Source organism: Castanea sativa, chromosome 10 (genome assembly GCF_040712315.1).
Source record: "Castanea sativa cultivar Marrone di Chiusa Pesio chromosome 10, ASM4071231v1".
Classification (NCBI taxonomy): Eukaryota; Viridiplantae; Streptophyta; class Magnoliopsida; order Fagales; family Fagaceae; genus Castanea; species Castanea sativa.
The window spans coordinates 18,017,934-18,032,502 of record NC_134022.1 but is presented as its reverse complement, the minus strand read 5'-3'; the positions used below and the strand labels follow the sequence as shown (position 1 = coordinate 18,032,502).

The following is a 14,569-nucleotide window of genomic DNA, read 5'->3' as shown; positions in this document are numbered from 1 at the left end:
AGAACACAGTGGTCTTGGCCTTATTTATTTGTTGTCCCAAGCCCAACTCATAAACCTGCAACACATCTAGCACTTTTTGGAACTTTTCAGAGTTAGACTTGCAAAACAGCAAGCTATCATCTACAAATAAGAGATGGGTTAGTGAATGACTCCTTTTGCTCAGAGAGAAACCTTGAATATCTCCATTTGTTGTTGATTGGATGAGTAGACCATGGAGACCTTTAGTACATAATAGAACCAAGAATGGTGAAAGGGGGTCGCCTTGCTTGATACCCTTTGTTGGCTTTATAAAACCAGTAGGTTCGCCATTAATGAGAATAAAGTAGGAAACGATTGACACACACAACATCGTAAGAGTGATCCAACGCTCATCAAATCCCAATTTTCTCATGATAGCCCAGCAAGCTTGAGGGTGCACATGATGTGAAAGTTGAAGTTGTTAAACGTGCTTCTGATCAACCCTCTACAGTCCTTGAAGATCTACATCTTGGTGAAGTCGAAGAGGTTAAAACCACAGTGCTTCCTATGGTTCGTAAGGTTCAAGATGAGATTATGCTAATTCCACACATTGATTTTGTAATCCCAAATGAGTCTAATGCGGTGGAATTCAAGGTTTTTCTTTTCTCTATGCTCCCTAAGGTGATTCTAGACTTGAAGAAAGTGTTACTTGTCAGCATCCTAATCCTTCAATGCTTTAGAACTCGAGGTCGAGTTTTCTCCAACCAGAGGAGAATGATGCGGGAGACGCAAGAAGATTATTATTTATGTTTGTAAGTCAATTGTATTTTTATATTTTAGGTCCTATTAATTTATTAGGCTATTAGTATTTTAATTTGGAAGCAAGGTTATTTTTGTAATAAGACAATTAGGGTTTCCTAACCAATTAGAACTAGGTTTAGCAACCCTTTATAAGCAACCTATTGTACTCTTTGAGGAGATAGTTGATATTTGATGAATGAAAAAAAATGACTGTTTGGTCTCTCTTTTGGTCTGGTGCTGACTCTAGGTCCACTCTAGATGTTGACTCTGTTAAGGACATATTTTATGTAGTTGGCTAATCCTTTGACAAAACGCACTTTACTTGTATTTGGGTAGATCTAGGATGTGTTTAATACTTCAAAGAACATGTTGTTCAAGTCTAGTATTAAAGCCATGAAGATTGGACCAAGAAACAAGTGAAGAAAATGTGTTCACTAAAGCTGGACAGATAGCTGGACACTTGCGGACAGCTGCTCGATAACTGCTCGACACCTCTATCTATCGAGATTTAATGAGGCTCAACAGATACTATCTATTGAGGTATCTATTGAGGTTATGGAAATCATAATTTTCAGATCTGATTTTTAGGCCAAGCTTTTGTATTTGTATAGGGTTTCTTTTCTCACAACCTTAGGCATATATAAGGCTTATTTTAGAGGCCGTCACATAAGAGAATACAAGGAGAACATATGCAAAAGGTGACTGAAGTCTTATTCTCTCTAAAAGAAGCTACTGCGTCTTTGCACCTTAGGGTTTTGTAACCAAGTGCTTCTTGATCTTCATTGTTGATGAAGTAAAGAACTTTGCAGCCAACATTCTTCTTTTTTAAGTTGGTGAGTGAGTCACGTATTGGGATTCGTGCAAAGGAATGAGTCACGTACTGGGATCCATGCATCAAAGGGTGGCGTTCATATATTGAAAAGTTCAGAGGTTCTGAAGCGGTAGAAGGTTTCTGCTGTGAGTTCATCTACGGGGATTGTAGAATCTAGGGACAAAGGTTTTGTACTAGATCTGAAACTTCTCTTTACTATAGTGAATTGCTTTTCGGGAAGGTTTCCCCCCAGGTTTTTTACTGTGAAACTGGTTGATTTCATTGATTTTCCCGGGTCATCATATCTTGTCTTATTTATTTTTCCGCTGCACTTAGTTTTGACATGATATTGATGTTTGTTTGTTTTAACAAGTTTTATGCATAATAAATCTAATTAACAACTTGGATTTAAAACTTGTTAATTCTATCAACCGGGATCTAAATTTTTCAACAAGTGGTATCAGAGCAGGCACACTCTGATTAGGGTTAATCTTTGTGTGTGATCCATTGACCTCTGTTTTTCATAGATAAAGGTCAGTCTCTTATTATACCTCCATTGTTTGATGGTACTAACTATGCATACTAGAAAGTATGCGTGAGAGCTTTCTTGCAGTCTCTAGATGAGAAGGTGTGCCAAGCTGTGGAGATAGGCTGGACCAAGCCTAAAGAAGTGCCGGCCAATTGGGATGATGCTAAGATCAAGGCGGCAAACTTCAACAGCAGAGCATTGAATGCTTTATTCAGTGCGGTCACTAATGAGGAGTTCAAGAAGATATCCTCCAGTGAAACTGCTAAGGAAGCATGGACCATCCTCCAGACAACCTATGAGGGAACAAAGGCTATCAAAGATTCGAAGCTACAGAGGCTCACTACAAGCTTTGAAGAAATTAAGATGGAGGAGGATGAGTCGTTTGATGAGTTCTATGCCAAGCTCAAGGACATAGTAAATTCAGCTTTCAATCTTGAGAAAACCATTCTTGAACCCAAGATTGTGAGAAAAGTGCTCAGATCTTTGCCTGAGAGATTCCATGCCAAGATCACGGCGATAGAGGAATCAAAGGATATTGATAAGATTCCTCTGACTGAGCTGGTTGGTAATCTGCAAACCTATGAGATAGGGTTGACAAGAATTGGCAAGTCGGGTAAAAGTAAGGGCATGGCACTGAAGGCCAAGAGTAGTGAGATAGATGAGTCATTAGACGATGAAGACTCTAAGATGAAGTCCTACATCACCAAGCAATTTAAGAAATTTATGAAAAATTCTAATGGAAAAGGGTTCGACAAGGACCGTAGGCAATCCAATTCTTTTCAATTCAAGAGCCAAGATAAAGGGAAGAAGGATGCTAGAGATGGTGGTCAGTACATTATTCCCGCAGGACTTAAGTGCTTCAGGTGTCAAGGCTTCGGTCACATGAAACAGGATTGTCCCACATATCTCAAGAGTATTGGGAAGAGTAAGGCACTTGCTGCTACTTTGAGCGACACTGAGCTTGAGGATGGTTCCGACAACGAGGATGAAGAAATTTTGAATGCCTTCACTACCACTGTCAATCCTACTGAAGGGATTGTTGAAGATGTGGAAGAAGAAGAGGAATTGGTGGAGTCCAAGTTTGAAAAGATAGATGATCAAGATGATATCTATACAGCCTATGAGAATCTGTATAAGCTTTCTGAGAAGCATGAGAAACTCTATAGGCTGGCCACCAAGAAGCTCAATAATGTGGAACTCAACCGTGAGGAGCTTTCCATTAAGTTTGATGAAGCCAATCAGACTATTGGGGCTCTGAGATTCGAGAACAATTTCTTGGCTGAGAAGACCAAGAAGCTTGAAGCAGAGCTGTTTCAAGTTAGAGCTCAATTGGAGAGGAAATCAAGTGCGAAGCTGGATGAGATGCTCAGCATTCAGAAATCTGCTTCTGATTGAACTAGTTTGGAGTATGATTTCTCTTTTTCTAATATTGCTTCTGCTAGTACTACTGTTTTTGTTCCTCCTACTAATAACATTAAAATTGAGAACAATGATGTTAAAACTGAATTAGCTAGTGAGAACCTAGATAAGGGTAAATCCATCTTAGGAGCACCCCCTAAGCTTGAGAAGAAAGAAACTAAAAACCCTAGGACTAAGAAGGCTAACTCTCAAAAGCCTAAATAGAAGAAGCAGCATCTCTGTCATCATTGTGGTATTACCGGTCATACTCGACCAAATTGCTATAAGTGGTTAGCCACTTAACAAAGCAATGACATGATAGCATCTGGAAACCCGAATCAGCTTCAAACCTCTCTTGCTCCTCTTGGAGATCTTTTCAAAGCCTCATGTTCCTTTCGAACTTGAACGGTTTCAATTCTTCCCCCTCATCACCGGTTCAAGGAGTTGCAAAAAGGAAAGGTTCTTTCAAGGTGTGGAAGGAAAAGGGTTCCAAGTGATTTAATCACTTTTTCTCTCTCTCCCCTTCTAGTTTTTGTTTTTGCATTACTTGTGTGTTTTGCTTTACTGTTTTGAGTCAGTCTAGTTTTTGCATTGTTTTGCTTTGATTAATATGTTTTTTTTTACCTACTTTCAGTTTTTTTTTATTGTGTTTTTTGATAAAAAAAATGAAAAATTGAAAAAAAAAAAAAAAAAAAACAATGTGTGTTTGTGTATATTGGTTCTTGTGAACCTTAAAATGGCTATTGAAACAGAGTTTTTTAAACTTTGTATCTCTTGTAACTTAGATGAGCATTCTTATGCACAAACGAAGCAAGTGAGCTTTGTGGCTCTTTGTTTATGATGAGTAAGGTTAAGTGATCTTTTGTTCTTAACACTCATATCACTCTTTTTGACGGGTAGGACTAGAAAATCCTAAGAGAAAGACATAAATAATCATCTCACTACTGTTACCCGCCAATCATGATATGACATCTGTATGCTTCGGCATAGCAAAATTACAATGTCAATGACATCTGTATGCTTCGGCATAGCAAAAGTGCAATGTCAAAAGCTTAACATAATTGAGTATTTCTCTTCTCTCCTTTGTATACCCATACATGGTTTGCTTAATAAAAAGAAAATATGTAAAGAAAAATAAAAGCAAAAAGAAAAAAATGTTTTAAATATGGTTGCAAGCGTGTTTTCTAGGAGATGTGAGAGTTATAGGATATACCTCAAAGGTGATAGTCCCCATCAAACAATTATGATTATGTGTGAGTTAAAGTGATTTTCTCATATCTCAAATCGTCATAACATAGAGACACTTATGCATTCTTGTGATGTTTTCACACACAACACGCAATAGTCTTTGCTACATTTGATACATGTGTAGGTACAATGTGATTTGACCATCACAAGGTTTACATGTGTTGATGTATACTCACTAAACCATCTTGACTTGTTTTTGAAATATAAAATTGGTTAGACTTGTTTAGTGTATGTGTGTGTGTGTTTTGGGATCCATGTGCTTAAAATTATTGTTGAGAGATGATTTTAAGAGTCTAATATGTTGATTGGATCATTGGTTGAGTTGCATGTGTGATTACATTCATGTCTGTGTTTTTCCCTTCTCGAAAAACTACTTTTAAAAGCTGGCTTGACACCTCCTCGACACCTTCGTGATACCTGGCTGTCTGTCGAGCTTCTTAGCTTTTTCTTATCGCAATCTTTAAATATATATATATATATATATATATATATATATATATATATATACACAATATTATATATATGAAAAAACATTTTTGAAAAAATGTCACCGGCCGGTTTTGTTTTGAGTCCAACTTCAATATGAAAATCAATTGAATATACTATCTTCTTTAGAGACTGGTGGATTCATTGTTGAGCATTTACATATTTTACTCAATACACACATAACCCAATGTGTCTGTATATAGCCTTTAAAAAATTAGCATCACCAGTTGACATTGTCAAAGTTATGTGCATAGTAAATAAATATACACAAACCTCTTATGTTTGAGGACAATAGAAAAATTGTGATAGAACAACCTTTTAATTAACAGTGATCACTCCATAAGGTGTTCTTGATCAGATCCAATTCAGTGCATGTACTTGTTACATTACACCCACTTGTTTGCTTAAAGTCACTACCTCAATGATGGAGTAAATCATCCTATCATATAGCAGCACAACAAGTGTAGGCTTCAGTGGTAGTATTCAATTAATATCCATAGCCTAGAACAATTTAATAATCTATGAAAAATCATTACTCCTTGTCTTTGGTTCCTTAACCATTAACATGATTTTTCTACAGAGGTGACATCACATGCCACATTTAAACAATGAAATATGCCTATAAAAAATTATGAATGTGAAAATAAAATTTTATTATCAAATAAAAATACATAGTATTGTTTTTGAGGACACATAATTCTAACAATCTCCCACTTGCACTCAAAAGCAATCATACATGTATTTAATACCCATTGCATCCAAATGTTTCTCAAACACCTTTTGAGACAATGCCTTTGTGAGTGGATCTGCAACATTATTGGCAGAGGCAATCTTTGTTATTGCTACATCACCTCTACGTATGATATCATGTATCAAGTGATATTTACGTGCAATATGTTTTGTCCTTTGATGAGCCCTTGGTTCTACTGCATTTGCAACAACCCCACTATTGTCACAATAGATAGTAATGGGTGACTCAATAGAAGGAACAACTTCAAGTTCTTGAATGAACTTGCGAATTTGCAGCTTCACTTGCAGCTATATACTCTGCTTCTATAGTAGAGTCTGCAGTAGTATCTTGCTTGCAACTTCTCAAACTTATTGCTCCCTTGCCAAGAGTGAACACAAATCCAGAAATTGATTTTCTATCATCAATATCAGATTGAAAATCTGAATCTGTATACCCTTGGACAATCAGATCCTCACCACCAAACACCAAGAAATAATGTTTGGTCCTATTTAAATATTTGAGGATATGTTTCACTGTTGTCCAATGTTCAGAACCTGGATTGGATTGATATCTACTCACAATGCTCACTGCATAACAAATGTCTGGCCTAGTGCAAAGCATTGCGTACATGAGACTTCCTACAGCCGAAGCATAAGGACAATTTCTCATCTTCTCTCTCTCTTCTTGTGTTTTAGGACACATTTGATTAGAGAGATGAATTCCATGTCTAAAAGGTGAAAAACCTTTCTTGGAATCTTGCATGCTAAACCTAGCCAATATCTTGTCAATATAATTGACTTGTGAAAGTCCCAATAACCTTTTCTTTCGATCTCTAAACAATTTGATTCCGAGTATATAGGACACTTCACCAAGATCTTTCATTGCAAAGTGACTAGATAACCATACTTTTATAGATGACATTGCTCCTACATCATTGCCAATGAGTAGTATGTCATCTACATAAAGAACTAAAAATGTAATAGTGCTCCCACTAGCCTTTTTGTAAACACAAGGTTCATCCATATTTTGTGAGAAACCAAACGATTTGATTGCCTCATCAAAACGGATGTTCCAACTGCGTGATGCTTGCTTTAGGCCGTATATAGATCTCATCAACTTGCACACTTTTGATTCTTGACCATGAGATATGAAACCTTCTGGCTGGTCCATAAAAATTTCTTTTTGAATGTGTCCATTCAAGAAAGCTGTTTTAACATCCATTTGCCATATCTTGTAATCATAATGTGCAGCAATTTACAATAGAATCCTTATGGACTTTAGCATGGCTACTGGCAAAAAGGTTTCCTCATAATCAATTCCAACCTTTTGATTATACCCTTTTGCCACTAGCCTAGCTTTATAGGTCTCCACCTTACCATTAGGTCCTATCTTCCTTTTGTAGACCCATTTACAACCAATAGGCCTAATACCTTCTGGTTTGTCTACTAAGGTCCAGACCTGGTTGGTATACATTGAGTCCATCTCTGATTCCATGGCCCTTTTCCAATTCTCAATGTCCTTATCAGTCATTGCTTCTTGATAAGTAAAAGGATCATTATCATGCTCCTCTGACTCCATTAGATAAATCTCGTTTAACAAAGTGAGTCTAACTGGAGGCCTGATAGTCCTTTTACTACGTTGAGTCTCTTGTATTTTGCTCGGTTCAGTAGGCACTATTACTTGCTCTTTATTATTCTCATTCAACTCAGCCATTAGGTTATCAGTTTGTTCATCAAGAGAAACTTTTGCTCTACTTTCATTTAAGCTATAATCTTCCTCAAGAAAAATAGCATTCCTACTCACAAAAACTTTTTGCTCACTAGGATTGTAAAAATAGAAACCAGTAGACATCTTAGGATAGCCAACAAATAAACATCTATCACTCCTTAGTCCTAGCTTATCCATATTAGACTTTCTAACATGTGCTGGACAACCCCATATCTTTAAGTGATTTAGACTTGGTTTCTTACTAGTCCATAACTCATATGGGGTATTAGGAACTGATTTGGTAGGGACTCTATTTAATAGATAAATAGCAGTCTCCAAAGCATAACCCCAAAATGAAATTGGCAACTCTGACATGCTCATCATAGAACGAACCATATCTAATAAGGTTCTATTTCTTCTTTCAGCTACACCATTATGTTGAGGTGTGGCAGGGGGAGTCAGTTGGGAAATAATCCCATTTTCTTTTAGATATTCCTTAAATTGATCCAAGAGGTATTCTCCTCCTCTATCAGAGCGAAGAACTTTTATGCATTTTCCAGCTTGTTTCTCAACCTCATTACGAAATTCTTTGAACTTTTCAAAGGATTCAGATTTATGTTTCATTAGGTACAAATAACCATACCTAGAATAATCGTCAATAAAATTAATGAAGTAATAGATCCACCTCTTGCCATGTGATTCATAGGACCACAAACATCAGTGTGTATTAATCCTAATACATCAGTGGCTCTAGCTCCCTTTCCTGTAAAGGGACTTTTGATTATTTTTCCTTGTAAGCAAGGCTCACAAATTGGATAAGGCTCTACCTTCAAAAGATTCAATGGCCCACCCCTTACCAATCTATTGATTTGGTCAATATTGATATGACCAAGCCTTAAGTGCCACAAATAGGTAGGATTAACATCTCTTTTTCTTTTAAGAAATAACACACTGGCAGCAATATCATTCTCAACACAATTAATAGAATTATCAATAGAACTCAAAAAATAAAGACCATCTTGTAAAATGCCAGAAGTTACAAATTTATTATTAAACTTAAAAACAAGTTTAGAAGTAAAAAGAAATGAATATCCTGAACAACCAAGTTTTGAAACTGAAACTAAATTTCTTCGCACTTTTGGCACATATAAGCAATCTTCTAAGACAAAAGTTCTACTAGAAGATAATTCTAAATAAAAAGTTCCAATGGCAATGGCTGCAACAGTTGCACTAGTCCCCATCCTTAGGATCACCTCCCCTTCATTTAGCCTTTGGGTCTCCTTGAACCCCTGCAACATATTGCAAATGTGTGAGATTGTACCAGAATCCACACACCAAGAATTAAATGGACCATCCATTAAATTTGTTTCAATAATGAGCAAGTTAGGCATACCTTCTGCAGGTTTGTCATTCTTTAGAGAAGCCAAATAATGGCGACAGTTTCTCTTCCAATGACCAGGCTTACCGTAGTGGAAACAATTTCCTTTTGCTTTCTTTTTCTCAGTGTCCTTATTCACTTTGTCACCTTGAGCCTTATTGAATGATTGAGACCCTTTTCTCTTAAAGTTCTTACCCTTAGGCTTCAACTTAAGAGAAGAATCAGATTTTTCAGCCAACATTACAGTAGTATTTTCTTTCTTGATGAGATCCTCAGCTGCTTTCAACATATTGAGCAGCTCTAACAATGTCACTACCATCTTATTCATGTTATAGTTCATGATAAACTAATTAAAAGAATCAAGTAAAGATGTTAGGATCGCATCAACTTAGGTCTCACTATCAATTTCTACACCAAGCATATCCAGTTCGTTGATGAAAGAAATCATCTTCAGGACATGTTCCCGAACTGGAGTTCCTTCCACCATTTTGGTGGACATGAGATTTTTCATAGCAGTTTGTCATGCACTTCTGCTTTGTTCTCCAAACATCTCTTTGAGGTGCATCATCATATCTTGTGCTGTAACTAGACCTTGGCATTGTTTTTGCAACACATTGGTCATAGAGGCCAATATGTAGCATTTAGCCATTTCATCAGCCTCATGCCACTTATTAGATGCATCTCTCTGCTCCTCAGTGGCATCAGCTAAAGCAAGTTCTGGTGCCTCAGTATTAAGGACATGAGCTATCTTATCAGTAGTGAGAACAATGATTAAGTTCCTTTTCCAATCTACATAGTTTGGTCCAGAGAATCGATTTTCACCCAAAATCTTAGCTAAGGGATTAAAATTGGTCATAATGAATCTGCAAAATAATATTTTCACATACATATATCCATCAAATTCAGGTTTTTGAATAACTAATGGTACCTCCCACAAGAACAAAATATCATAGATTCCCAGAACATAATATAACAATTATATTCATAAATAGTTCGAAGTGGGCATCGGGAACCCTTACCTTGCATGCTCCAATAATTTCTTTTGAAATATACCGTGCACACCATATAAAGGCAAATAGATACTATTCATCACAATTTCATCTCATGTTTCTAATTTTATTAATTATCTATGACTCCCAATTTACTTTTGGCCTCCAAATCAAACATGGTTTACACTATTTTAGTGGTCATGTTTATTTGGTTAAGTGCAAACCATTATCTCAGTGAGATATATGTACTAGTATGATCATGTTGTTATTTTAGCCACACTCCCACTAGTCATACAAACACCTGTCTTCCCAAGAAGTAAACAAGCAAAACTACTAAACCAAAATCAAGTCTATCCTTTTGGCTTCGACAAAATTTTAATTTAATAGAACCTTTATTCACCGACAATGGAGGGCCATAGGAATTATTCTGTAAAATAATCCTATTTAGCACTTAATATATGTAATACTACTGGGACTATTTAAATATTATTCTTTATGTATCTGGTACAGCTCCCACTAATTGAGATTCAACACCTCAATTCTGAAATACCCAAGATTTTATCAACATAAAAAGGTGAGTCAAAGAACTAAAACATATCAACATGGGTTACACAAATAATCACATATACATGAAACCATAATAGACAATCTATAAAGCAATAATGGCACTACAGTGCACAACTCAAGAGTAGATGCAAGAGACATGCGACTTCAGAAACATATTTGTCAAATATAATCAAGAATACGGAAAACGAATCGGAACCAAACAATCAACATATCACATATATCAATCATGAAATATAGGAAATAAATCTCGGCACACATACTGATATGAATAACAATTCAAAATCCATGATTAAGTGTGGTTCGCTCTAATACCACTGTTAGTTTTGCGGAAGCAATATAAAACAAAATTTTATATTTTCATTTAAGATCGTTGTACCACACAACCATAGATTTTAAATAGAACAAAATTTCGTACCTCTCTTAGCAACCCAAGCGTGTTGCCTCCCAAGGTATTCACGTCTCTCTCTCTATTTCTTTTTAGGTTTTCAGAAGACTGCAGTATCACTTAGTAGTTCTGATGGCCAACCACTAACGTAATATATATTAATATCTTATTTCTTATTTAAGACTTCTAAAAACCCAAGAGAGAGATTGGACGTGGGATCCTTAGGGATCCTAATCTTCAGCTGTAGGATTAATCAATAACTTTTTGAATGTTATTGACTTATCTTGAAACTCTTTCAAAATTATTCCTTAATTTTCTCAACCATATCAAGAAAATATTTGAACTTCTACAGATTGCAATAATGTCCATCAACACAATGCAATTGACCCCTGAAGATTAGAGAATTACAAATGAGGTCCCCTTACTTACAATTTTATATCTATGCCCTTCCACCACACTATATTCCCACAAGCCACTAGGACTGGATTAATATCACTGTCATGTCCCTAGCTTATGTAACCCTTAATTTCTTGATTTCATAATTTCTATTGGACTCCAAAATATCTTTGAAAAAAACTCTTTATATATATATACACAATATTATATATATGAAAAAACATTTTTGAAAAAATATCACCGGCCGGTTTTGTTTTGAGTCCAACTTCAATATGAAAATCAACTAAATATACTATCTTCTTTAGAGACTGGTGGATTCATTGTTGAGCATTTACATATTTTACTCAATACACACATAACCCAACGTGTCTGTATATAGCCTTTAAAAAATTAGCATCACCAGTTGACACTGTCAAAGTTATGTGCATAGTAAATAAATATACACAAACCGAGGACAATAGAAAAATTGTGATAGAACAACCTTTTAATTAACAGTGATCACTCCATAAGGTGTTCTTGATCAGATCCAATTCAGTGCATGTACTTGTTACATTACACCCACTTGTTTGCTTAAAGTCACTACCTCAATGATGGAGTAAATCATCCTATCATATAGTAGCACAACAAGTGTAGGCTTCAGTGGTAGTATTCAACTAATATCCATAGCCTAGAACAATTTAATAATCTATGAAAAATCATTACTCCCTATCTTTGGTTCCTTAACCATTAACATGATTTTTCTACAGAGGTGACATCACATGCCACATTTAAACAATGAAATATACCTATTAAAAATTATGAATGTGAAAATAAAATTTTATTATCAAATAAAAATACATAGTATTGTTTTTTAGGGCACATAATTCTAACAGAAACAAGTGAAGAAAAGGTGTTCACTAAAGCTGGACAGATAGCTGGACACCTGCGGACAGCTGCTCGACACCTCTATCTATCGAGATTTAATAAGGCTTGACAGATACTATCTATCGAGGTTACGGAAATCAGAATTTTCAGATCTGATTTTTGGGCCAGACTTTTGTATTTGTGTAGGGTTTCTTTTCTCACAACCCTAAGCATATATAAGGCTTATTTTAGAGGCCGTCACATAAGAGAATACAAGGAGAACATATGCAAAAGGTGATCGAAGCCTTATTCTCTCTAAAAGAAGCTACTGCGTCTTTGCGCCTTAGGGTTTTGTAACCAAGTGCTTCTTGATCTTCATTGTTGATGAAGTGAAGAACTTTGCAGCCAACATTCTTATTTCTTAAGTTGGTGAGTGAGTCACGTATTGATATTCGTGCAAAGGAGTAAATCACGTACTGGGATCTGTGCATCAAAGGGTGTCGTTCATATATTGAAGAGTTCAGAGGTTCTGAAGCGGTAGAAGGTTTCTGCTGTGAGTTCATCTACGAGGATTGTAGAGTTTAGGGACAAAGGTTTTGTACTAGATTTGAAACTTCTCTTTACTATAGTGAATTGCTTTTTGGGAAGGTTTCCCCCCAGGTTTTTTATTGTGAAACTGGTTGATTTCATTGGTTTTCCCAGGTCATCATATCTTGTCTTATTTATTTTTCCGCTGCACTTAGTTTTGACATGATATTGATGTTTTTTTGTTTTAACAAGTTTTATGCATAATAAATCTAATTAACAACTTGGATTTAAAATTTGTTAATTCTATCAACCGGGGTCTAAATTTTTCAACAAACTCTTAGTGGTTTCCTTGCTTGATGCTAACTCCAAGCAAGGCCTAAGTGCTGACTCCTAGGTCATATCTTTTTATTTTATTGTTCTTTCAGTTTTGTTCTAGTTGTCCTGCATCAATCCCACAATGGCAGATGGTATAAAAAGGGGTAGCCATGAACAGGAAAATGGAGGAATGTAAGAGGTAGAAAGGAAAGAATAGAGGGAAAAGAATGTAGGGAGAAATAAAAAGAAAAAATGATGACTAGAAAGAAAACAAGAGAGAAAGTAAACAGTAGGAATAGAGGTATGCATTAATAGACCACATTTTCTCTCCCTTTTGACAGACCCATTCTCTGAAAATTGAGAATTGAAACTCAAGCCATTTAGGTCATTTCTCCAAAGCATGTAACTTCTATGGCGGAAGCATTCTTTTGAGGTTACCCGCATTGAAAATTAGTTCCCTTCTGCTGAAAAGTTCAGTCTATCACCTAGCAGACAAATTGTTTTATTAGTCATGTTTATTGGGTGATTTACCCACTAATTGGCCTGAAATCAGTAAGTTATTTACTCCTTTCTGCTGTAGTGTTATTTCTACTTGTTGTATTATTCTTTTGTAACTTTGTTAACTTTCTTCTTGTTATTAGTTGTATTCTTGCTATAACACTTGTAATAGTTATTCCTGTTGTGACCACATCGTACATTCAGCCCACAACACTCATGCTAGGATGCATCTACATTGGGTTAGCCTGATTTGTGCATAAGCTGGGCCAAAGCATAGTCCTAGTAAGGCTAGTCCCAACTCTCTTACCTCAGAGTAACGGGCCATAGTGTAGCAAAAGAGGTTGAGGCCCAACAGTGCAAAAAGGCCCCCACAATCACAAACCTCTTCTGTTGTTGAACAATCATTTTCTTCCATTTATGTTAAGCTTTTACCACCCAACTTACAGCTTTGTCAATTAGATTTAGTCATGACAACTCCCAAATTCAAGGAAGGTATTTTGCGCATTAGGCATGTAAGACATCTCTTTCACTAACATGTGGGGTTCACATGTCAATGAAAGAGATGTCTCATATATTCAGTGCATATGAAAAATTTCTCCCAAATTTGTAAGTATGATGAATTGCAAATGTATCCTACTAGAAAAGCTACCTCTGTAATTAAGATCCGTTTGGCAAAAAGCATTTTACTTTTTGTTTGTTATGGGAAAATATTGTCACAAACTTAAAATAAAATGTATCAAAATTTATATCTTACATCTTCTATCTCATCTATACTATTAATAAGAGGATTCCTCTGTTTCATCTTCAACTTTTGGCATACTTAAATACCCGCATACAAATTCTAAAATAACATACCCTTTAGTTTAATTTTATTTCCTACAAAAAAGCAAAAAATGTTAAAAGAGTAATCTCACCACTCATTTGAATTCAAAAGTCTATATTTGTTATCTATTTGAATTCAAATACTTCAATTGTGTTTTATCAAAAAAAAAAAAAAACTTA

At 35.7% G+C, this 14,569-nt stretch overlaps 2 protein-coding genes across 2 annotated transcripts; both read right to left on the bottom strand.

Annotated features, from left to right (window-relative positions):
• Positions 1 to 8,928: 8,928 nt before the first annotated feature.
• On the bottom strand, positions 8,929 to 9,374 carry LOC142612146 (uncharacterized). Its single transcript, XM_075784266.1, has 2 exons — positions 9,062 to 9,374; positions 8,929 to 8,957 (listed from the first exon to the last, which is right to left on the bottom strand). The coding sequence occupies exons 1-2, from the start codon at positions 9,372 to 9,374 to the stop codon at positions 8,929 to 8,931; spliced, it is 342 nt and encodes a 113-aa protein (XP_075640381.1).
• A 192-nt stretch (positions 9,375 to 9,566) lies between these two features.
• On the bottom strand, positions 9,567 to 9,902 carry LOC142612145 (uncharacterized). The gene has a single exon (XM_075784265.1). It carries the CDS (start codon positions 9,900 to 9,902, stop codon positions 9,567 to 9,569), a length of 336 nt encoding a protein of 111 aa, XP_075640380.1.
• Positions 9,903 to 14,569: the final 4,667 nt, after the last annotated feature.

Coding starts and splice junctions, on each gene's coding strand:
- LOC142612146 (XM_075784266.1), bottom strand. CDS start 9,374: ATGAATAAGATGGTAGTGACATTGTTAGAGCTGCTCAATATGTTGAAA. Junction 8,958..9,061: donor GAATGACAAACCTGCAGAAG/GTATGCCTAACT, acceptor AATATGTTGCAG/GGGTTCAAGGAGACCCAAAG.
- LOC142612145 (XM_075784265.1), bottom strand. CDS start 9,902: ATGACCAATTTTAATCCCTTAGCTAAGATTTTGGGTGAAAATCGATTC.